At 49.1% G+C, this 22,500-nt stretch overlaps 3 protein-coding genes across 6 annotated transcripts; 2 read left to right on the top strand and 1 right to left on the bottom strand.

Moving 5' to 3' along the window:
• The first annotated feature begins 1,248 nt into the window (after nt 1-1,248).
• PHETA2 (PH domain containing endocytic trafficking adaptor 2) lies at nt 1,249-5,917 on the top strand. 4 transcript variants are annotated; one of them, XM_037068395.1, is made up of 4 exons: nt 1,391-1,525; nt 2,868-2,949; nt 3,497-3,891; nt 5,207-5,917. In XM_037068395.1, the coding sequence occupies exons 3-4, from the start codon at nt 3,502-3,504 to the stop codon at nt 5,714-5,716; spliced, it is 900 nt and encodes a 299-aa protein (XP_036924290.1). In that variant the 5' UTR covers nt 1,391-1,525; nt 2,868-2,949; nt 3,497-3,501; the 3' UTR covers nt 5,717-5,917. The 4 variants fall into 4 exon arrangements, with proteins under 4 accessions (XP_036924289.1, XP_036924288.1, XP_036924287.1 ...); XM_037068394.1 differs by lacking the exon at nt 2,868-2,949 and having other exon boundaries at nt 1,249-1,525; nt 3,497-4,108; XM_037068392.1 differs by lacking the exon at nt 2,868-2,949 and having other exon boundaries at nt 1,257-1,525.
• A 218-nt stretch (nt 5,918-6,135) lies between these two features.
• Nucleotides 6,136-9,559, top strand: SMDT1 (single-pass membrane protein with aspartate rich tail 1). The gene is made up of 3 exons (XM_037068396.1): nt 6,136-6,452; nt 7,940-8,080; nt 9,355-9,559. The coding sequence occupies exons 1-2, from the start codon at nt 6,267-6,269 to the stop codon at nt 8,075-8,077; spliced, it is 324 nt and encodes a 107-aa protein (XP_036924291.1). The 5' UTR covers nt 6,136-6,266; the 3' UTR covers nt 8,078-8,080; nt 9,355-9,559.
• Nucleotides 9,560-10,637: 1,078 nt separating this feature from the next.
• On the bottom strand, nt 10,638-15,334 carry NDUFA6 (NADH:ubiquinone oxidoreductase subunit A6). Its single transcript, XM_037068404.1, has 3 exons — nt 15,156-15,334; nt 11,538-11,653; nt 10,638-10,840 (listed from the first exon to the last, which is right to left on the bottom strand). The coding sequence occupies exons 1-3, from the start codon at nt 15,292-15,294 to the stop codon at nt 10,709-10,711; spliced, it is 387 nt and encodes a 128-aa protein (XP_036924299.1). The 5' UTR covers nt 15,295-15,334; the 3' UTR covers nt 10,638-10,708.
• Between the last annotated feature and the right edge of the window lie 7,166 nt (nt 15,335-22,500).

The raw sequence follows: 22,500 nt of genomic DNA on the forward strand, positions 1-22,500 counted from the left end.
GGGGGGGGGGGGGGGGGAGGTAGCAAACATTATACTTGGAGACTGATTCTGCTTTTTCCAACAATTTATATTTATTTAGAACTGGGGGGACAGATCTGTGGCCTCCCAGGACCAAGGTGAGGCTACTCCTCCAGCAATTCAGGTTCGTTGTGTGAATTGTAATTTCACAAGACAATATCATATCTGTTAATAAACCAAATAGCCCTGGCTGGTGTAGCTCAGTGGATTGAGCGCGGGCCTGCGAACCAGGCGATCGCGGTTTGATTCCCAGTCAGGGCACATGCCTGGGTTGCAGGCCAGTTCCCAGCAGGGGACTCACGAAGAGCAACCGTACATTGATATTTCTATCCTTCCCTTCCCCTCTAAAGGTAAATAAATAAAATCAAAATAAAAAAAATAAACCAAATAAAGGAATAACATAATCCAAATGACAGAGTAATCACGCTATTGCTCCTGGCAAGGGAAGGTGAAGGTGATATGAGGTGTGCCTCTTTATATGAGGACACACTCTGGAGAGTTAGCAGTGACCAACCAAAAAGCTGATTTCCGGCAGCCAGTGCAAAAGTAAAAGTCCCTTTTGCTAGAGCACTGTTGCTAGGGAACCAAGAGGCCAGTATTAGAGCAGAGGGCTGAGCTGCTCTGAGGATTATCACTTCTGAGACCCGGGAAGGGTCTCAGACTTCTGCGAAGTTTAGCTCCACAACCCACCCACCGCAAAGAGTCGCCTTGGCCACTTGTAGGAGCAAGTGTCTCAAGGGTCTTGGGAGAGTTTTTAAGTTATGGAAGAGTCGCCTTGCCCTGACACTCTCAAACAGTCCTCCCACTCTCAGTATACATAGTAAATGTCCTTTTGTCGTAGTCAGCGGGGCTTATGAATGACAACAGATTAGAATGATGACTTCCTGGCACAACTGACTTCCAACTTCTATCAAAGCAACTTTTTTGTTGTTGTTTGGTCATAAACAAGTGGAATAAACCAACTTCACTTAAATCATAAGCAAATGTACTTGAAATAGATTAAGTTAACACCCAACACAAGGCTGTCTCCCCGTTGGACCAGCCCCAGGCAGAGTCTGGGGACGGCGGGTCCGGATGGCCGGCCAGCGGGAGACCCAAGCGGAAATGGATAACCCCAGAAGCAGAGACCTGGCGACTCCAGGGGCCCAGACGAGTGGCCTGGAAGCTCGACCGGGCCTTGCAGGCTGAGTAGGAGCCGGCCCAGAGGAGGCGCCGGGGCGAGGCCTCCCAGGCTCCGGGCTGCGGTGAAGTGGGCGGGGCAGGGAGAGCGGGACTGGAGTCAGAAGAGAAAGTCTCCGAGCCCCCGCGGGGCGGGGGGAGGGGGAGGGCGGGGGGAGGCTGGGGGTGGAAGTTGGGGGATAGATTACTCTGAGGACGGCGGACGGTGGGGCCCTGGGTTCGAGGGGGCCTGCCGCGGACCTGCTCTGTGGCTCAGGCGGGTCCTGGACTCTCAGTCTCAGTTTCCTTCCCGCGAAGATCGAGGGGCATCTTCGGGGATCCAGGCCTGGTGAGTCCTGGACGGGGCGGGTGGCGGCTGCAACCAGAGCTGCCCAGGAGGGGTCTCCTGGCTCCCGCAGCCGAGTTCGCTGCCCCGTAGAAACGCAGGGTCCGGAGACGGGGTCACCCCGGGGAGCTGCCGCAGCCAAACTCTGCGGGCCACCCTCCTGGGCTTCGGCGCGCTGGGCCGCGCGGAGGAGCCAGACGGGCTCCGGGAGGAGGTGGCCCCCGGGGAAGGCGTGGCCCGCGGGGACGTGGCAGGACAGTTCTTTTCGCGGACCGGGGAACCGAGAGAGCAGCAGCGCTCCGGCTCTAAGGCGTGAGCCGGGGAGGTCCCAGGGAAGTGACCCCTATTTCAGTGCCCACCGCGGGGGCCACGGACGGGTCGGTCCCACGCCCCAGCCTACTTCTCCAACAAAAGAATCCGGAAAAACCGGTGTACCGGCCTGGGAGGATTTTAGGGAGGAACACACATCCCCAGGCACGCGGCAGGGGAGGAGGGACATATCTGTGGCTTCCCGACCCCCTCTGCTCCCGAGTGCTGGGCCCAGGACCAAGGTGAGGTCACGCCTCCAGCGAACTTCTGTGATCAACTCCACGGACGCCCTTTCTAGATCGGCCCCTCCCCCATCCCAGGGCTCTGCTAACTTCTCTCATAGCCCCTGTCTTGGCCGGTCCTTACTTTATTTAGTATTCAATTAATTTGTAATTCGCCCGTCATGATTAATTTCTGTCCGTTTGTTTACAGCGTGTCTCCCCGTCTAAATGCAGGCTGCAGGAGGGAGAGTCTGTACCTTCCTCTGTTGTATTCCCAGTTGCCTCCACAAACACTTCCTGAGGGCCTCCCCAGCCCTGCGGGCGTTGGGTTTTGGGACTACAGCGGGAGCCAAGCGGAGGCCCTGTCCAGACGTTCTGGGGAGTTCTTCGTGGAATGAAGGAAGTCAGAACGAGGGTGTTGTGGCTGGGTGGTCTTGGGTCAGACCACCTTGGTGGTCAGGAGCAGTTTAGATAATGTGATCAGGGCACGCCTCTCAGATTAGGGGATTTGAATTAAAGCCCACAAATGAACTGTGTGCCAAGTGTGAGAAGGGAAACGCAGGAAGTTATAAAGGCACTTAACTCTGACCTAGCCTCAGAGGGCAAGGAGCTGAGGTCTGAATAATGAGTCAAGACAATAGGACCCAGCCCATTAAATTGCTCCTAGGAGCCTGGCCTGGCTAGGTGGTTTGGTGTGGAATTATTAGAGGCCTGGGAAGGCTTCCTGGAGGAGGCCTGGTGGTTTCACTGGGCCCCAGAGTCAAGAGTTTTCATCATTTAGGATAGCTTGACTGGGTGTGAGAATTGTTTTGCAGGCTCACTGGAAATCACGTGGTCAAGTGGTTGAGCCTTGTGGCCAGAAAAGAGAGGCCCCAGCCTCGCCCAGCAACTCTGCTGGTAAGTGAGCCATTTCCAAGATTTGCCCCCAGAAGGTGTAAGGGAATCGAACTGAGAGATCAAGCTCTGCTTCTACTGACTGTGTGACTCTGCAGTTGGCTCTCACTGCCCTGGGCCTCAGTTTTCCATGAGTCAAGAGGGCCAAGCCCTTGACGTTTGTCCTCAGCGTTGGCACGAAGGGGCCCCCAGATTAGGGGATGATTTAAGCACAGTGGTTTTTATGGGCTTGGGGTCCATTTTCTCTCAGCTGGGCCTGTTTCTTTGAATTTTAAAAAGCTGTGTCAAAACCCTGCCGTAACTCCTCGTCTGAATCAATCACATTAGCCTTTTCTCTGAGTCCTCTGATATCTGGCGTTTCTCATGACCTTTGCAGCAGCCCTTCAAAGGAAAGGCAGGGGAGACTAGCTCATTTCCCATGTGAAGCCACTGAGAACCTCAAGGCACACAGAGCTGGGGCCCAGGTCTCCTCCAGAGCCAGCACTCTTCCCCATAGGGACACAGGGGCTGCCTCCCTTTCTGATCTGTGGCGACCTCTCTTGCCTCACAGTTCTTATGGGAGCCATGAAGCTGAACAAGAAAAGTGTGGCCCACTACGCACTAAGCAACTCTCCAGCAGACCACATGGGCTTCCTGCGCACTTGGGGGGGCCCAGGGACCCCGTCCACCCCCAGTGGCACTGGCCGAAGGTGCTGGTTTGTCCTCAAGGGCAATCTGCTGTTCTCGTTCGAGAGTCGAGAGGGCCGGGCCCCTCTGGGACTGGTGGTACTGGAGGGCTGCACCGTGGAACTGGCAGAGGCTCCTGTGCCTGAGGAGTTTGCCTTCACCATCCGCTTCGATGCCCCTGGTGTGCGTCCACACTTACTTGCAGCTGATGGACCCGCAGCCCAGGAAGCCTGGGTGAAGGCGCTGTCCCGTGCAAGCTTTGGCTACATGCGCCTTGTGGTACGTGAGCTGGAGAACCAGTTGCGTGATGCCCGCCAGAGCCTGGCCTTGCATCGCCATTCATCCTGGAAGGCCATTACCAGCCACTGTAAGCCCCAGGCTGTTGACCACTTATCTCCGGGTCTGGAGAAAGGCCACTCCCTCTCCAGGGATTGCAGCCCCATGGGCCTGGCAGAAGTGGCAGGCAGTGCGACAGCAGGGCGGGGCTCGGCTGAATGTGAGTCACAGGGCCCTGCCAGCCTCCTTCTAAGCAGGGGCCAGACTCCTGCATCCCCGGAGACCTCTTGCTTCTCTACCCTGCACAATAGGTATGGCCAGGAGATCCTGGAGCTGAGGAGGGGGTGGCTGCAGAGGGCCCGGGAGAGCCAGCCAAAATGTGAGGAACAGGATAGGCCCTGAACCTGGACCTTTTGGGTTCTGCCCTTGTCCTGCTGGTCAGGACATGAGGGCCAGTTCTTTTTCAGGAGTCTGATGTTTACTCATTTCCAAAGTTGATTTTTTAAAATTTGTTTTAATTTTTATTTTAGAGAGAGAGAAAGGAAGGGAGAAGAGAGAGAGAAACATTGATTTGTTGTTCCATTTACTTATGCATTCCTTGATTGATTCTTGCATGTGTCCTGACCAGGGATCGAATCTGCAACTGTGGCATATCGGGATGATGCTCTAACAACTGTCCAGGGCCAAAGTTCCTTTTTTTGAGGAGGGTTCCCTAGGTTCCAGATCCACCCTTGTGCCTGGAGTGGACTGAGGAATCATTGCTTGTAAACTCTTTATTTCCTGAGGCCCAGAGAGCAAAGGTGGCTTGCTCAGCAGTCATGGAGTGAGGGCCAAGTCTCCTGACACTGGGCTGGACTGGCCCTGTCTTCGGGAATATTAGTGAAATGGAGAAGGTAGGGAATATTACGTGCCTACAGACCACCTTGCCTTTCATCTACATGCCAAACTCAGCCACAATTTCCAACATGGGGAGACTCATGTACATTTAAAAACCAGAGGTTAGCTACAGGGTTGGTTTCAGACTGATAGTATCAGAGAAAGTGGATTTATTATATCATGGGGGTCTCTGGGGTTCAGCTTTTCCTGAGTGGTGGGAAGATTGGACATGTGACCCTCACCCTACAGTCTGGAACAGTCCTTCAGTGGGAGAGAGCCATCAGCCAATATAGAGGGATTCATGCTGCTCAGAAAGTGTTAGGGGCCCATCCTCTCTCCTCCTCAACCTGACTGGCCTGTCAGCAGATGGTGCTAGACCGTCACCCAGGAGGGACTGGTAGCTTTTATGTCAGCAGAAACCCTTACTGTGTTCTGTCCACAGCAGCCAGCTCCTGAAGCTAAGTGGGAAGCTGAAGAAGAGATGGGCAGGCAGTGTGGTTCTCCCAGGGAGTCCGTTTTGTGTTGGTTCTCAGTCCTGGGCATTCTAGGAGCTTTGGCACAGGATTCCTGGTACCCTGTGATAAATTCTTCTCTCCTGCCTGGCTCCCAGAGAGGTCTTCCTGCTTCTGGAACCACCTGGGAATTTGTTTACAGTCCTGCTTGTCATCCAGTGTTTCCCTGCCAAGACCCTCTCATTGCTACTCTCACCAGCAGGCCAGGTGTTTTCTTTTTCGATTGTTCTGGAAGGCAAAGTGGCTGGCTCCATAGAGCCAGAGGCCAGACTAGCCTGATGCCCTATGGACATGGTGACAATAGCTGGATAGAAGATGCAAAGCCTGGGCAGAGGATGCCCTCACCCCCAGTACACACAGTCTGTTTCTCTCTCCCTTACTGCGTCCTCCCGCAGCCCCACAGCCCAACTAGGGCTATAGGCAGGCTCAGAGCCTCTTAAGGCCAGGAGGCTGAAACGCGGGGCCAGCGTCCGGGACCGGTTCTTGGGCAACGTTTCCAAGGAAGAGGGGCCACTTTCCCAGCCCTGTTCTGGAGAGCTTCCCAGCCCCACTGCCCCTTGTTTTATACGGATACTCCAGGATTTTCTCTTTCCTATTGTGACAGTACTTTTTGTACGATTAAAACACTAAGCTTTTTATTACTCATTTCGGTCACTCAAGTTTATTTCAACAATCACACGAGGGCTGCTCGGCCAAGGTCTGGCTGTCCTGGATGGGGAACAATGATTGAAATCTGAAGCCTTCCCAAAGTCGATACTAGTTCACCGTCCCGCCTACTAGGCCTGGAATGAAGGGGGATTGGGGCTTCGCCGTCATCCTCGTGACGTCACGACGTCGAGCGGACTGCGACAAGTGCCTCCCTCCCACCGCGACAGGAACTAGGCGCGCGGCACCGAACGTGAGGCTGGGCCTCTCGTCTGCTCCCGAAAGCATCGCGAGGCCTGAAGCAGTGATCTTTCCGAGGGCGGTGCCAGGGCCTAGGTGCCAGGGATGGCGTCCGGAGCGGCTCGCTGGCTGGTATTCGCCCCCGTCCGATCCGTGGCTCTCCGGAGCGGACCGACCTTAAAGAAAGATGGCGGCATCTCCGCCGGACTGGGCGGCTCAGGTCGGAACCTGGTACCGTCGAGGTCAGTCATCGTTACTCGCAGCGGCGCCATTTTGCCCAAGCCCGTGAAAGTGAGTGTCTGCCTGGAGGCGGGGCAAAGGTGCCGAGGCCAATCATGGTTCGTCAACTTTGATTTGATAGGAGCAAAGGCCAATCAAACGGCGGCCTTAGACCGGAAGACAGATCTAGGATAAAATTTTGCTCTAATGCGCTAATTTTGACAGGCGGGAAGCGGAGGGTGTAGGTCCAGGCGTTGAGCTGAGTGTTTAGAGTCGGATCCTAGAAGATGGGCGGCAAGAACTGAGAAAGATGGGATTTTGCACTGTCTTATCATGGGGAGCGCGGTGTCAAAGTCCATCTCCGCAGCCAGAAGTCTGGGCTTTACGCGTCTAATATAGACAAGACGTGTGTCCTCTCTGCTCTGTCTACCTCAGAGTTGATGGGCTCAAATAACGAATTATAAAGGGGCTTTGTAAATGAAGTGTAGCTGAGATGGGCCTTATATTTTTTTAAGTGAGTTTTGACCTAGTACTTAAATTATGTGATTTGCAGTCCTGTGAGGTGTGCACGGGATGATTACAGTCATTGTTTTTACGAATGGAGAAGAGCATGTTTGTTGAGGGGGGGTGGTGGCGGTGGTGGTCAGAATGGTGAAGCCAGTGCCCCAAGCTAGCAGCTGAGTTTGGTCCAAGGATCCAGGTTTCTTGCTATTACAGCCCCAACCAGGTTCTGTTTTTTCCACCACTAGTGCTTTTACTTGCCCTCAGTACCCTGGGGCTTTCTAAGTAAAATGTAACAGTCCCGTTTGTTTTTTGACCCCAGGACTGCGTGGGAGTTAGAAAACAAATACACTGAAAAGCTGCACGCCTGGCCTCTAATAGTTCACACAAACGAGTGAATTCAGGGCTGTTTCATAGCAAGAAGCAGGAAGGCGTTTGGGAGGAGATGCTCTACGAAAAGGCATAGCTGAACAAGAAATGTTTTGGAACTCCATAGAAAAATACAAAAGGAAATGTTGAGATTTTATGCAACACCGGAGACCACTTATGAAGTTAATTTTTCAGTGTAAAGACATGCTCACCTTTCAAAACACACCTGTTTCTAAAATTTAATTTGGTGAAATCAAATTTCTCAGTCACCAGGAAACCTGTTACTTCCAGAACTCTGTAGAATATCCCTCACTGTACATCTTTTTCATGTAATCCATTTTCATGTCTTTAGTGTCTTCAAGTAGAGCCGAACCTTATTTCTATAGTCCATCCCTCAGTACTTTTTCACCCATTTGTTTATAGGTATCTGCAAGTAATTAGCAGGTTGTGCCCCAATTTTTAGATGTCTAGAGTGCCTTTATTCTTCCCTTCCGGCATCTGCTTTGATGCCCTAAGATCGCATTATCTCTTCTAATTTTTTTGCTCTGAATTTCCCAAGGGCTTTAAAATCAGGTTGCTTCTGGTGGGTCTGGGGTCCTTAGGGGGAATGACCCTGAGAGGGCCAGGCCTTCTGCCGTCTTGTCATAGTGGGCCCTGGGGCTCACAGCCGCCGCTCTGACCCTCTGCAGATGTCCTTCGGCCTTCTCCGTGTGTTCTCCATTGTGATCCCCTTTCTCTATGTTGGAACGCTCATTAGCAAGAACTTTGCTGCTCTACTCGAGGAGCATGACATTTTTGTCCCAGAGGACGATGATGACGACGACTAACAGGTAAGACCTGCTGTTCCCCTCCATGAACCAGGAGCGGGAAGGGGTGGAGAGGCTGAACCGATGGCCTGGTAGCAAGCAGCATCTGGATGCTCAGAGCAGAGTTCAGAGCTTTAATGAATTGACTCACTTGGTGGCTGTTTTTATTTTGCCTTTTCTCTGTGTTGGATGAGGGGAACTGTCATATTGACTTACAGATTCCCTGGGGTCCTTCCAACTGGGTTGGACCCCAGCCAGCCTTTTCATTTGCCTTTATTCTGTCTACCCCCAACTTTTCTCGACAATTAAAAAAATGATTTTTTAATCCTCACCTGATGTTTATTGATTTTAAAGAGAGAGAGAAACATCAATCTGTTGCCTCTCATATGTGCCCTAGTCAGGGATGGAACTTGTAAACACTTGGTGTATGGAATGACACTCCAAATCCACTGAGCAACCCAGCCAGGGCTTTTTTTTTTTTCCAATTTAATATGCTTTACACACGCACCACAAACAGCTTCATTGCACACTGAAATTTGGAAGCTGCAGATTCTCACCATGGACAGCCATGGTTACCAAGCTCTGCACTGGCACAGCCTGGACACGGGCACCACAGCCTGGTCACCATTGCCCACAAACCCTCCCCCGCAGTGCCTGTCCCATTCAGCTTTCTTGTGTTGACTCTGGTGCTCTGATATGTGCTGTGTGGTGGCATTACCGTCATAGATGAGGACACTCCTGATTCTTTAGTCTGGCATTCAAGGCTTGGCATGTTCTGGTCATACCTGTTGTTCTAGCCTCATCTCCCATATTCTGAGCCACACACCTACCCCTAGTATTCACCATTTCTTGAATTCCCATGCTCTTACTTAACTCCCAAGCATCGGCTCATTGATCCTCCCACTCGGAGGGCTGTATCCCACTGCTCTTTCCACCAGTTCCTCATTGTCTTTGAGTCTTCCCACACACCTCTGCTGGAAAAGGACTGCCTCTCCTCTGACTGACCAGTACCTCTCTGGTGACACTCAGCATTATGTGTCTATACACATACACCACTCCCTCCCCCAAACTATACTGGACTCGGAACTTCTTGCTGGCAGGGAATGTGATTTTTATACCTTTGGGCCCCCAGTCCCTGGTCTGTGGTGAATGCTTAGTAAATGTATGAATGAACAGTCAAATTGATTCTGAACCGCCTCTCTCCTGTTTGGTGGAACCACTCTGTGGAAGTCTCTTCCAGCCTGTGGGTCAAGAACCGCTCTGCTGCCCCAGTTCACTGTGGCTTTCCTTTCTTACAGGTCAGGAAGTGCGGGAAAGAGCAAGCCCTAACTGCATTAAGAAATGGTGATGCTCACAGCTTCTCCTCCCTGCCTGTCAGCAGAAGGGCCCAGGGAAGCCTCCTGCATGGTCTATGACCACAGCCCAGAGTCCCAGGCTCTGGGAGGGTCCCTGAGTTGTGCTGTCCACTGAGCGCAATCAGATGAATAAACATGATAAACATCAGCAGTGTGTAACTAACTGACAGCCGTAGTCTCAGCATGAGTAGGCTCTAGCTGTTCGTTCTCCACTCTGTGACGTGGGCATTCTTCATGATGTCCTTGGTTACAACCCGGGATCTCCAGGCCCCTACAGGCCCACAGTTATGGGGGCCTGGGGCCTATTTTCATTATTTATAAAACCCAGCAGAAACTCTTCCCTCAGTGAGGCTGCACAGGTGAATTAAACCTTCAAGCCTCTTTTTGTGTTGAGTAACACTAGCTAATTGTCACATAGCAATCAATCATAGAAGCTTTGGTTATTAGTTTAAAACTACTTGAAAAATACTAAAATGATTCTTTTAAAACTTGGGTCCTTAGTTGAAGGGATAATCAAAGGGTTGTCGGTGCTGAAAAATTTGGAAACCCTAAGGATGACTGTAAATACTGAACCCCCTTTTCCAGGATTTAGACAGTCCAGGGAAGGAACAGAGGACTGTCATCCAAATAAAGCAGATACATCCAAATACTGACCCATTAACCTGGGTCACTATTCAGTGTCCCTTTAAAGCCACACCACTTTGCAAAAACCAGTTGGAGTGTTTCTGTTCTCTGTGTGCTGAACATCTGTGTCCCCAGCAGGGAGCCTAATTGACTAGGAAATTAATTTCATCTTAAGGACCTGTCTGTGCTTGTTGCAAATGGAAGGGCTAGGCCTCTGAGCAGCCATTTTCTTCAAAACCCAGGAAAAAACAGCTTGGCTCCTCTGTTCGACTTCTGTCCCTCTCCAACAGCAAGAGCTGGCTAATTTTGGAGAATTGTGCCAGACCACTAAACTATCCAATCCTGGAGGCCGAAGAAATACAGATAAATAATGATGCCATCCCCTCATATCCAGTGTGACAATTTTGGAACAGATGGCCTCATCTTTCCTGTTTATAACACGCGAGGCTCTGAAAAAGAGAATCCAGTTTAATTTACAGGAAACCCCACACTTCAGGAAAAGGGAACCAACAGGTGGTGTGTATACCCTGGACACACTTGTTCAGGCAAAAAGTGAGACCAGAAACGGAACTTCCCATTGGTTCACCAGGGGAATGCTATCATGAAGGGACCATCATATACTGAGTTTATTCATACTTTGATGTATTTAAATATCAACATGCACTGAATAACTTCATGGGTCATGGCCAACATAGAACTTGGACAGGAAATCCTTTGGCCTTGGTGCTTCTGTCTCACGGAAGAATCGCATGATGTGGGTCCGCTGCTTCCACACTTGAATCGTTTCCTCTAGTTCCATCTTTCCCTGCATGAGCGAGGAGAGAGGTCTTTAGTCAAAATGGTCCAGTGAAAGAATACAACACTGAAGGCCAGGCTTCTGTCTTCTGCTTGGCACTGACAGGAGTGACCTGGGTGAGTAACGTACTCGGTCTAGACCAGTGTCTGCATCTGGAAAATGAGGTGTTGGACTAAATGATCGTTGGGGCCTTTCAGATACTCCTTAATTGCGGCTAACTGGTCTAAGGGGAGAGACTTACGGGTCAGCAGGTTCCTGCTCCATGATGCCTAACCTGACTGGCTTAGCTTCTATTTCTACTTAACATGCTAAAGCCCCTTCCCACTGATGCTTGTGTGACTGGGGAGAGACGGAATCAGGGCCAGGATTTGACCCCTTTACACAGGACTCAGCCAACCAGCCTATTTCTTCCAGCTGTAAACTGGCAACCAGGTGGAGCCATAACTTCTAGGAAGGAGGTTAATAAGAATTCCAACTTTTATCCCTATACCTTATTTTTTAGTTATAAAATGCAAGCTCCAATGGATTTTCCCTTGCACAGTTTTACAATCTATTTAACCAGATGATAATCTCCAGGTTCCTTTGAAACACTAGGCAACAGTTGCTAACCCAGCAGTTACTTTTTAATCTTGGAAACAAAATGTCCACCTGGGAAGACTGGAAAGCTCTGACAAGTCTTTGGAATCCTTCAGGGAAGGCCAGTTACCTTAATGACCAGAAGATCCACCACTCTGGGGTCTGTGACGTGGGCATTCTTCATAAACATTTCTCGGACTTTCTCCCGCCCCTGTTTCACAGAGATGTCTAGCTGGAATAAGTTCACTAGAGGGAAAACATGATTCAGGGTAGAAGTCTTATGGTTAAGATGTTGTTAATTCAGTCAATGGACAGTCATTAAACACAAGTTGCCTATCCACCACACTCACCAAATGTTAGCCTGGCCCTACGCTCGGTGCTTGAGGATGGGAAGAAGCGTGAGATGTGGTGCTAGCCCTCGAGTGTATGTTTTGTTTGGGGAGATGACCAGTATAGCATAGTTCAAGTGTGTGAACAACCTGGGCTCAAATTCCAGGTCTGTCCCTTCCCAGCTATGTGATCCCGTGTGCATTCGCTTCCCTGTGTCTGAGTGTGTGTACAAGTGAAATGAGGACAGTAAAAGCACACGTAACTCCAGAGTGGTTGTGAGGATCTGAGACAATGCAAGATGCTTAGAACAGTGCCTGGCATGGAATAAGCCCTCAATGAGTGTTAGTGTTATTATTATGTGGAACATCTGGCAAAAGATAATGGGTTGAAATCCTGAAAATGGTGTGGTGTGGGTTGGCACACCACACAAAGGTAGCAGTGAGGGAGACTGCTGCGGGTTTGTGCAGGGATGGAGGCTTCAGTCCAGCCAGCAACTACCATGACAGATTCCCGGGGGAAGGGGAGAGAAGTTTATGATGTAGGTCCTATTCTCTCAGTTTTAAATTCTAATGGGAGGGACTGCTACCCATGAATGCAAACATGAATCACCATATTCAGCAACCCCTGATTAAATAAATGCCTAAAACCATGGCACAAACTCCATGACCTGGGACTTCGGTGAAGCACATGATGTCCTTTAAAAATTCGGTTTTAGCCCTGGATGGTGTGGCTCTGGACGGAGTGCCAACCTGCATAACCAAAAGTGGCTGGTTCATTTCCCAGTCAAGGCACATGCCTGGATTGTGGGCCAGGTCCCCAGGTGGGGGTGCGCAGGAGGCAATTGACCAATGTTTTTCTCACATATTGATGTTTCCCTCCCCCCGCTAAGAATAAATAAAATCTTTGAAAAAATTACAGTTGGGGCTTTTTTAAGGAAAGATATGAGGAATCTTCCCCTGCTATCAGTACAACCCTCCCCTGAAACATTTTTAAAAATATTTTACTTATTTATTTTTTAGAGAGGGTAAGGGAAGGAGAAAGAATGGGAGAGAAACATCAATGTGTGGTTGCCTCTCATGTGTTCCCCACTGGGGACCTGGCCTGCAACCCAGGCATATGCCCTGACTGGGAATCAAACCGGTGACCTTTTGCTTCACCGGCCTGTGCTCAATCCACTGAGCTACACCAGCCAGGGCTCCTCCCCTGAATTTTTATACTAGATTCCTGTCCACCATGGAAAAAAACAAGGTGCCTCCAAGTGTACCCAGGGAACTGGCCCCACCGCTCCCATGTCTCATAGCCTCCAAGCCACACACTGGGGCGCTGGGTGTGTGAATCTTCTCCTCAGGAAAATGTCACATGCACAAATGCAAAGTTTTGCTTACAGTGTAAGCTCACAGATCCCTGAATGCCCATCCTCCCAGCTTAGCGACGCTTGTCTCAAGAAAGATTCCACCTTTGTCCTTGGCTTGTTCCTCTCATCCTGAGCCCTGAACACAACCCTCCACTAGTGAGAAAGGCCTTCTGAATTGTCCTTTGGTCTAAATCAGTGGTTCTCAAACCAATAGTGACTTTCCCATGCATGCCCCCCACCAACCACCACCAATATTCCAATATTTGGCAGTGTGTGGGGGCATTTTGGTTCGTCTCGGGGAGAATGCACTTGGCACCTAGAGGGTAAAGCCAGGGAGGCCGCCAACATCCTACAACGCCCAGGACAGCACCAGAAAACAAAGAATCATTCAGCACAAGGGGCACTACTGAGAAACCCCAGTGCAAATCAATTCCAAGTGTTCCTTACCTCCCGCTCCTCCCCGTAACTAGAAAGGGTTCTGGGCACTCATAGAAGTATTCTTTCTGCTAGGGAAACATGTTCTGAAACCTCTGAATCTAAATACGCACTCCAAACAGTGACTTGCTACAGTCACTGCCCACACCCATTACCCATCTGTCCCCTTAAGGCACTTGCATTGCAGTCCCTGAACCAGTAGTTCACTCTCGTTTCTCCCTCCCTAGCCTCCCTGTAAGTTCTGGTCATCAACAATATCTCAAAAAGTCAGCTGGTGGTCAGGAACTCTGCGGAGGAGCAGTCGGAGGAGCAGTCGCAGCTCCTACCCATCAAAGTACTCCTGCAAGGAGTCTCCTGCTGGGGTGATATCAAATATCAATGGTGATAACAATAACAATACAAAGAACAGTAGCAGCCAACATTTAATGCTCACCTAAGTGCCAGCCCTATCCTAAGCCATCTAGATATTAACCTATTTAATGTGGTGACTCTCTGAAGAGGGTACTATTATTTCCTCTATTACAGATGAGGAAACTGAGGCACAGCGAGATAAAATAACTTGCCCAAGGTCACACAGCTACTAAGGGGCAAGGCCCAGAGGCAAGTCCAGTCACCACCACATTCTCTACTCTTTAAACACAGGCAGGGACCTGGCGCTCTTCGGGGTGCTCTGGTGTGCCAGCTAGCCTGAAAAACACCTTCCCTCTCAGACCAGCATGATGGTCTGCATTGAAACACGCTAAATCGACAACAAAATATCCAGTCCCTGGCATGCGCACTGACTGCCCTTGACAGTTTAGATGGATTTCTCCCAACCTTCCTTTCATCGGGTACTCTGGGTGGGAAGCACTGAAGGCGATGATAAGAAAACCAAGTCTGTGCACCCTGCAGCTTATATTTTAATGCATCAGGTGAACAGACTGATTTTCTGACATCTAAGTGATTGCAGCGGTTCTGGAACAGTAGAGGGTAGGTGAGCAGGGGGTGGAGAGGAGTCCTAAGGATTCCTAGGGGCAGGTAGAAAGAACAGACGGAGCAAGACTTGGGAGACTGAAAGTGGGAGGGGAAAACATCTCACTGGAGGGACTGGAAAAAGCATCGCTGACTTATGGATGACCTTGGGACAGTCACCTCCCTTCTCTGGTTGTGCCTTTTTTGTGAGATGTGGGTACCAGGTGATCGCCCAAGCCCGGCAGCCACTTTGGCTATTCAGGTAATCTAGGGGCGTCTGTAAACACAGTTTGAAATAGTTTCTAAGGCTCGAGTGGACTTTGGGTTCCAGATCCACCACGGGCTAGCTTTGGCCCTTGGGCATGTCACTTCGCCTCTCGGTGCCTCAGTTCCCTTCCCTATAAAATTAGTATGTCACTGACAGTCCCTGCTCTCTCTCCAAGGGTTTCGTTAAGAATCACAGCGGAACATGGGAGCCGAAGCGCCGAACGGATATTGGACACGGCTGGTCTGAGCTCGGGTCCACCAAGAATCGGGTGACCCTCCTCCCCTGAAACGCGCGGGGTAGCCTCTGCCCAGGTTGGTGACCTCAGCTCGGCCCGAAAGAAAGCGGAGGCCAGGGCGGCTGCGACCTTGAGCGGCTGCCTCCGGAGTCCCGCGTACGCCGATGCCTCTCACCGGTGGTCGGCACCTCCCGATACCAGGCGCGGTACAGCTCGCGCACCCTCCGCTTGGCCTCGCTCATGTCCCGACTGAAAATGGGCTTCACCGAGCTGCTGGCCGCACCGGCAGCCCGACGGAGGCCGCTCGCCGCCATCTTGCCACAGAAACCACTTCCCAGCCCACCCCCTCACAACTCTCCTGCGGCCGGAGGACGAAAACCTCCTCTCATTGGCTAAACTGGAAAGCCACGCCCCCTAAACGCCGAGGGTGGAGGGGAGGACGGCTCTGGGGCTCGCTGATTGGCCCGGAGGCCTCAATCTCTGGGTGGGAGGAAATCGGCTGGAGGCTGCTCCCGCGGGCCTGCAGAAACGCGAGCTCGTCGGCGGGACGGCCTAAGCGCCGTCCCACGGCGCCGCCAGGGGGAGCTCGGGCCCAAGGCTGGCCGGGGCCGAGCAAGTGGCGCCGGGCCGCGGAGCTGCCTGCTCTCGGCGCCCCGCAGCCCTCCTACCAGCGCCTCGCAGCGCTCCTGTGGGAGCGCCCGTCCGCGCGCAGAGCTCGAACTTCCTCGCTCAGCTCCCGAGGCGCGGGACGCGGGCTCCCAGGTGACTGCCGAGGCAGGTAATGGCGCCCGACGGCCGTGGCGCCGATGTGGCCCCTCTGCATTTTTTTTCTCCTCGTAAATGAACTCTCTCGAAGCGCGATATAGATGCGAAAGCGCTTTCCTGCCCTTTGCTTCTCGGCGCTTTTCCACAGCCCGGGGAGGTAGGTTATAGCATCAGCCCCGTTTTGGACATTGACGTTTTCAACCCAAACTGTAGAGATCTGTGAGAAACAGCCCAGAAGCCCGCAGCTGGGTATCCCTTTCCTTCCCGGCACTTTTCTGCTGCGGTTATCTCCGAACAAGGAGAGCCTGCAAGCCTGAAAGGAACAGTAGCCCCTGACACGGCAGCAGCCGCACTAGTTACCTAGCCGTCTTTGACCGCGTGGGTCAGGTGGGCCCCGTTCGCACCCCCGTCGTACCGGTGAGGAAACCGAGGTGGCGCCGAGACCGCGCCGGTCGCCCCGTCAGGTCCTCCGCGGCTCCTTGACTCCGGCCTGGCGCTCGGGTGTCTCCCCAGGTGCCTTGCGACTGTGGGGAAGGGGCCGCGGCCGCGCTGCGCTGAGCCCGGCCCGGCCAGCACGGGCTGTGGCCCTCCCTCTGGCCCAGTCTCTCCCACTTGAGTTAAAAATTTGAATTCTAGTCTCCTTTTATTTTAAAATATACTTGTATATTTAAATGAATTCTACAAAAGAAAGTATGTCACATAGATAAATGATAAAGCACGATAATAAAACGAAAGCTTTTGAATGCCAATACCTAACTTAAGAAATGGTAATACAGTGAAAATATGAAGCATACAATGTGTACCTGGTAAGCACTGTTTTAAGTTCTCCCACCACACCTGTGAGATAAACATTGTACCCATTTTAGAGATGAGAAAACTGAGGCACAGACTGGGTTGCTTGACAGCTTTGGGTTGAGGCCTCCCAGGTCGTGGCTCCCGAGTCTGTGCTCTGCCTCCCACTGCACCTATACAGCATCTGCCTGTGTGACTCTACCCTGTCCATACTCCTGCCTCCTCCAGGTGTAACCTCTATCATGAATTTAGTATTTAATGTTCCTTTTCATTAAAACAAAAAAGGGACCTCTAAAACCACCCACAAGCTGGGGGAAAATATTTGTAAATCTTGTATTTCATAAGAGACTTGTAGCTAGAATATATAAAAGGTTCTTACAACTCAGTAATAAAAAGACAGTTCAATTAAAAACGAACAAAGGTGATGTCAAATGCTGATGAGGATGTAAAGTAGCAAGAACGCTCATTCATTGTGTGAGAGAATGCAAAATCAGACAGCCACTTTGGAAGACAAGTTAGGAAGTTCTTAACAAAATGAGGCTTTTAAAAAAGATTTTATTTATTTATTTTTAGACAGAGGGGAAGGGTCGGAGACAGGGAGCGAAACATCCATGCGTGGTTGCCTCCCACGTGCCCCCCGCACTGGGAACCTGGCCGGCAACCAGGCATGTGCCCTGACTGGGAACGGAACTGGCAATCTTTTGGTTTGTAGGCCAGCGCTTACTCCATTGAGCCGCACCAGCCGGGGAAAACTGGAGCATTCTTAACGTGACTCAGCAGTCCCACTCCTTGGCATCACCCAATGAACTGAAAAGTTACGTCCACAGAAAACCTGCAGTGGATGTTTGTATTCTTGATTGCCAGAACGTGAAAGCAACCGGGAAGTCCTTTAGGAGGCGAATGAATACATAAACAGCGGTACCGGCAAACAATGGGTCATTCTTCAGCGCTAGAGAGAAATGAGCTATAACGCCATGAAAAGACGCAAAGGAAACCTAAGTGGGTATCACTAAGGGAAAGAAGCCCATCTATCTGGAAAGGCTACATACTGTGTGATTCCAGACGCACGACATATCGATAAAAGGGAAAACTATGGAGATAATGAAAAGGTCATTGGCTGCCGAAGGCTGGGAGGAGGGAGGGGTGAATAGGTGCAGCACAGAGAGCTTTTAGGCAGAGAAACCATTCTTTATGAGGCTATAACGGTGGATACATGTCCTTATACATTTTTCCAAACCCATAGAGTGAACCCTAATGTGAATTATGAACTTTGGGTGACAATTACGTGTCAGTGTAGGCTCGTTGATTACAACAAATGTACCACTATGCTGAGGGATGTTGGTAGTGGGGGAGGCTGCCAGTACCTGTGGGTAGGGGGAGGAGTAAGGTGTATATGGAAGTCTGTGTACTTTACCACTCAATTTTTCTGTGAGCCTAAAACTACTATAAAAATTATTTTTTAGGTAAGCAAAGGATTTGAATAACTATTTCTCCAAATTAGATATACAAATGACGAATAAATACACAAGAAGACATTCAACATTATTAGTCAGTAGTTAAATGTAATTCAAAACCATAAGATGCCACTCTCTGACTACAATGCCTAGAATAAAAAAGACAGACAATAGTGTTGGTGAGGATGTGGAGAAATTGAAACCCTTATACAATGCCGGTGGGAATGTAAAATGGTGCAGCCACTTTGGAAAATTCTGGTAGTTTCTTCTTTTTTAAGTATATTTTATTGATTATGCTATTACAGTTTTCCCAGTTTTTTCTCCCCTTTATCTCCCCTCTGCCCTGCAACCCTTAACCCTCCAGTATTCCCCCTACCCCCTTAGTTCATGTCCATGGGTCATTCATATAAGTTCTTCGGCTTCTCTGTTTCCTATACTATTCTTAACCTCCCCCTGTCTGTTTTATGCCTACCATTTATGCTTCTTATTCCTTGTACTTTTCTCCTCCATTCCTCCCCTCCCCTTCCCCAGTGAAAACTCTCAATATGATCTCCATTTCTCTAGTTCTGTTCCTGTTCTTGTTTTTTGCTTAGTTTTTTTTTTCGGTTCAGTCATTGATAGTTACGAGTTTGTTGTCATTTTACTGTTCATATTTTTTATCTTCTTTCTCTTAAATAAGTCCCTTTAACATATAATGAGGGCTTGGTGATGATGAACTCGACCTTATCTGGGAAGTATGTTATCTGCCCTTCCATTCTCAATGAGAGCTTTGCTGGATAGAGCAGTCTTGGCTGGAGGTCCCTGCCTTGTGTGCATCTGATAGATTGGCTCTCTCTTAATCACTTACTTGTGCTTTTTCTGGAGCTTTGATCTGTTCTTTCATTTGAGCCATTTTTTGTTTTTGTTTTTTTTTATTTTGATGGGCCTGTTACATGGTGAGGGGCGAAGCTCCAGGTGTTCACCAGGGCAGGGTAACCCACTTCACTGTGTTGTGACCCTCTACGTGGGGGAGGGGTCTGAGAGGGAACAATGGCACTTGCTAGCTCTCAGCTGGATTTCAGTCACTTCCTCCGCTTCCTATAAGCAATTTGGGCCCTTCTGGTGCTGATTCCCATGTGGCTGGGTTTGTGTACATTCTAGAACCCTGTGGGTCTCTCCAACAGACTCTCCTATGAGGCTGGGAGTTTCTCCCGCTGCCACCTCAACCTTCACAGGTGTTTTCAGTCAGTGGTTTGAGGCTTTATTTCCCTGCGCTGGGGTCCTGGCTTGCGCAGTCCATCCCGTCCCCCAGTTGTTTCTCCCAGTTTTTCTGGACGCAAATGTGGGACTGCCCAGTCCACAGTCCACCACCTCCTAGGGTCCACCTGCTGCTCCCTAGCCCATCAGCTGCAGCCTTGTGCGCTCTGCTCCACAGCCTGCCCCCTCACTGGGTCCACCAGCTACTGCCCTGCCACAAGTCCTCTCCACCCAGCTGCCCATCTCCACCCCTCCTACCGGTCTGGATGAATGTGGCTTCTGTAACTCCTTGGTTATTGGACTTCCATGCAGTTTGATTTTCTGTCAGTTCTGGTTGATTTTTATTTTTAAATTGTTGTTGTCCTTCTTTTGGTTGTGCAAGGAGGCACAGTGTGTCTACCTATGTCTCCATCTTGCCAGAAGTCCTGGTAGTTTCTTACAAAGTTAAACACAGACCTATTATATGATCCAGAGATTTCAATTCTCCATATCTACCTTAGAAGAAATAAAAAACCTTTGTCCACACAGACATTGTGGTTGCTCTGTGTATGTGAATGCTCACAGCAGCAGTATTCACGATAGCCAAAAATAGAAACAACCCAAAAGTTCATCAACTGGAAGGACAAGGAAACAAAGTGCATAAACAAAATTTGGAACATCCATGCAGTGGAATATTCTTCAGCCATGATGAACCTTGAAAACGTTACGCTAAGTGAAAAGGGCTAGACACGAACAGCACGTCCAGGATAATTCTGTTTATATGAAGGGTTCACAAAAGGCAACTCTATACAAGCAGAACGTGGATTAGTGGCTGTGAAGGGCTGAGAGTGGAAATGAGGAGGGAGTGTAGCGTGAGGTTTCCATTTCGGCTGATGGAAATGCTCTCAAATTAGTTTGTGGTGCCAGTGCACGACGCTGTCAACTCACTAAAATTCACCAGCCTGTGCACTTACACGGGTGATGGGTCCGTTTTGTGGCATGTGCATTATATATCCACTATGCTATGGGGAAAATGGTCTCTGGTGAATTTTCAAATGCATAAAGTCTGTTATATTTTATTTATTTATTTAAATTTATTTTTAGAGAGAGGGGAAGGGAAGGAGTAAAAGAGGAAGAGAAATATCGAGGGGCAAAGGTTGCTGAGCCACAGTCTAGGCACATGCCCTGACTAGAAATTGAACCAGAAATGCTTTGTTTTGCAGGACAACGCCCAACCCACTGAGCCTCACCTGTCAGAGCAAGTCTACTATAGTATTTTAATGCTAAAGTATTTTAAGAAAGAAGTACTTTCTTGCTCTCATCACTTTAAAAAAGCAAAATGTCCTATTTGTCCTTATTAAAAACAGTGATTTTAGAAATCGGGAAAAGACAGCACAGTAAGAAAGTAAATATGCTCCACAGAATTGGAGGCAATGTGACAGAATGAAAAGAGTTTAGGGCCAGTCCCTGATGTCAGTTACAAGCTGTATGTCAAGTCACGGTTAATGTAAGACTTCCTTTCTCTAGGGTAAGTGCCTGGGACTGTAACTGCTGGGTCATAGGTGTGGTGCATATTCAGTTAAGAAACCACCAGCTGGTTTTCCAGGGCAACTGTACCACTGTTCCTACTAGCAAGGTGTGAATGAGATCCAGTTTCCCAAGGTCCTCTTTTGCACGTGTTGGAGCCACCTTTTTCATTTTAGCCGTTCTGATAATTCTTTAGGGTTGTCTTGTTTTAATTTATGTTTCCCTAATGGCTAGTGATACTAAACAGCCTTTCATGTGCTTACTTCCCATCTTACGGTCTCTGTAGGGAAATGTCTTTTCATGTCTTTTGCCCATTTGCCAATTAGAGTATTTGTTTACCTATTAAGTTTTGAGAGTTCGTTATATGGGGTGGGAAAAAGTAGGTTTACAGTTTGTGTGGAAAATAATACAATAATTAATAAATAATAACACAAGAATAAACTGTTTCTTTACTGACAACTGTAAACCTACTTTTGCCCACCCCTATATTCTAGATACTAGTCCTTTGTCAGATATGTGGTTTGCAAATATTTCCCCCAATCTAGCTTATTTTTTAATCTTTCCAACAGGGTCTTCCACAGAGCCAAACTAATTTTGGTGAAAGCCAGTTTATCCGTTTTTTCCTTTTATGGATTGTGTTATTGCTGTCAAACCTAAGAAAGCTTTGCTTAAGCCTAAGTCCAGAAGATTTTCTGTGATTTTTTAAAAAAACTTTTTTTACATTTAAGTACATAATCTATTTTTAGTTATGGTAATTTTTGTAAACCATGTTAGATTTAGGTCAAGGTTCCTTTTTTTGGCCTATGGATATCTGACTTCTCCAGAACTGTTTGTTGAAAAGCCAGCCTTCCTCTACTGAATAGCTTTTGCACCTTTTAAAAAAGTTAGTTGAGCATATCAGCTGGTGACAAATTCTTAGTCGTCTGTTTTTTTTTTAATTTTTAAAGATTTTTATTTATTTATCTTTAGAGAGGAAGGGAAGGAGAGAGGGAGAGAAATATCAATGTATGGTTGCCTTTCGTGCATCCCCTGCTCAGAACTGGCCTGCAACCCAGGCATGTGCCCTGACTGGGAATCAAACCACGATCCTTTGGTTCATAGGCTCACACTCAATCCACTCAATACACCAGCCAGGGTCTGTTTGTTTGGTTTTTTTTTAATCAAGAATTTCGCCCTGGCAGGTGTGGCTTAGTGGATTGAGTTCTGGCCTGCGAACCAGGGGGTCACTGCTTTGACTCGGAATCAGGGCACAAGACTGGGTTGCAGGGCCAGGACCCCGGTGGGGGGCATGTGAGAGGCAACCACACATTGATGTTTCTCTCTCTTTCTCTCTCCCTCCCTTCCCCTCTTTCTAAAAATAAATAAAATCTTTAAAAAAATGTCCTCAGGTAAGGATTAAATCTGAGAATTTCCTGATTTTGCCCCAGCATTCCTGATGGATATTTTCATTGGGTATGGTAGTCTGAGTTGACAGTTTAAACTTAAAAAAAAAAGCTGTGTGTTACTTCCTTCTGGCCCCTATGGCTTCTGAGGAGTAATCAGCTGTCATTCAAATTGGTTTTGAATGACAAAATCAGGGTATTGTTTTTCTCTGGCTACTCTGGAAAGGTTTTTTTTATTTTTCAGAAGTTTGTGATGTAGCTTTGTGTGGACTTGTTTGAATTTACCTTGCTTGGGATTGGCTCAGCTTCTTGGGTCCATCATGCCTCTAACAAAATTTGGAAAGTTTGCTTTCAGTATTTGCTCAGCCCTGCCCTCTTTCCCCTC

Source organism: Sturnira hondurensis, unplaced genomic scaffold, assembly GCF_014824575.4.
Source record: "Sturnira hondurensis isolate 20B ecotype Veracruz unplaced genomic scaffold, ASM1482457v3 Scaffold0017436, whole genome shotgun sequence".
In the NCBI taxonomy this organism is placed as follows: Eukaryota; Metazoa; Chordata; class Mammalia; order Chiroptera; family Phyllostomidae; genus Sturnira; species Sturnira hondurensis.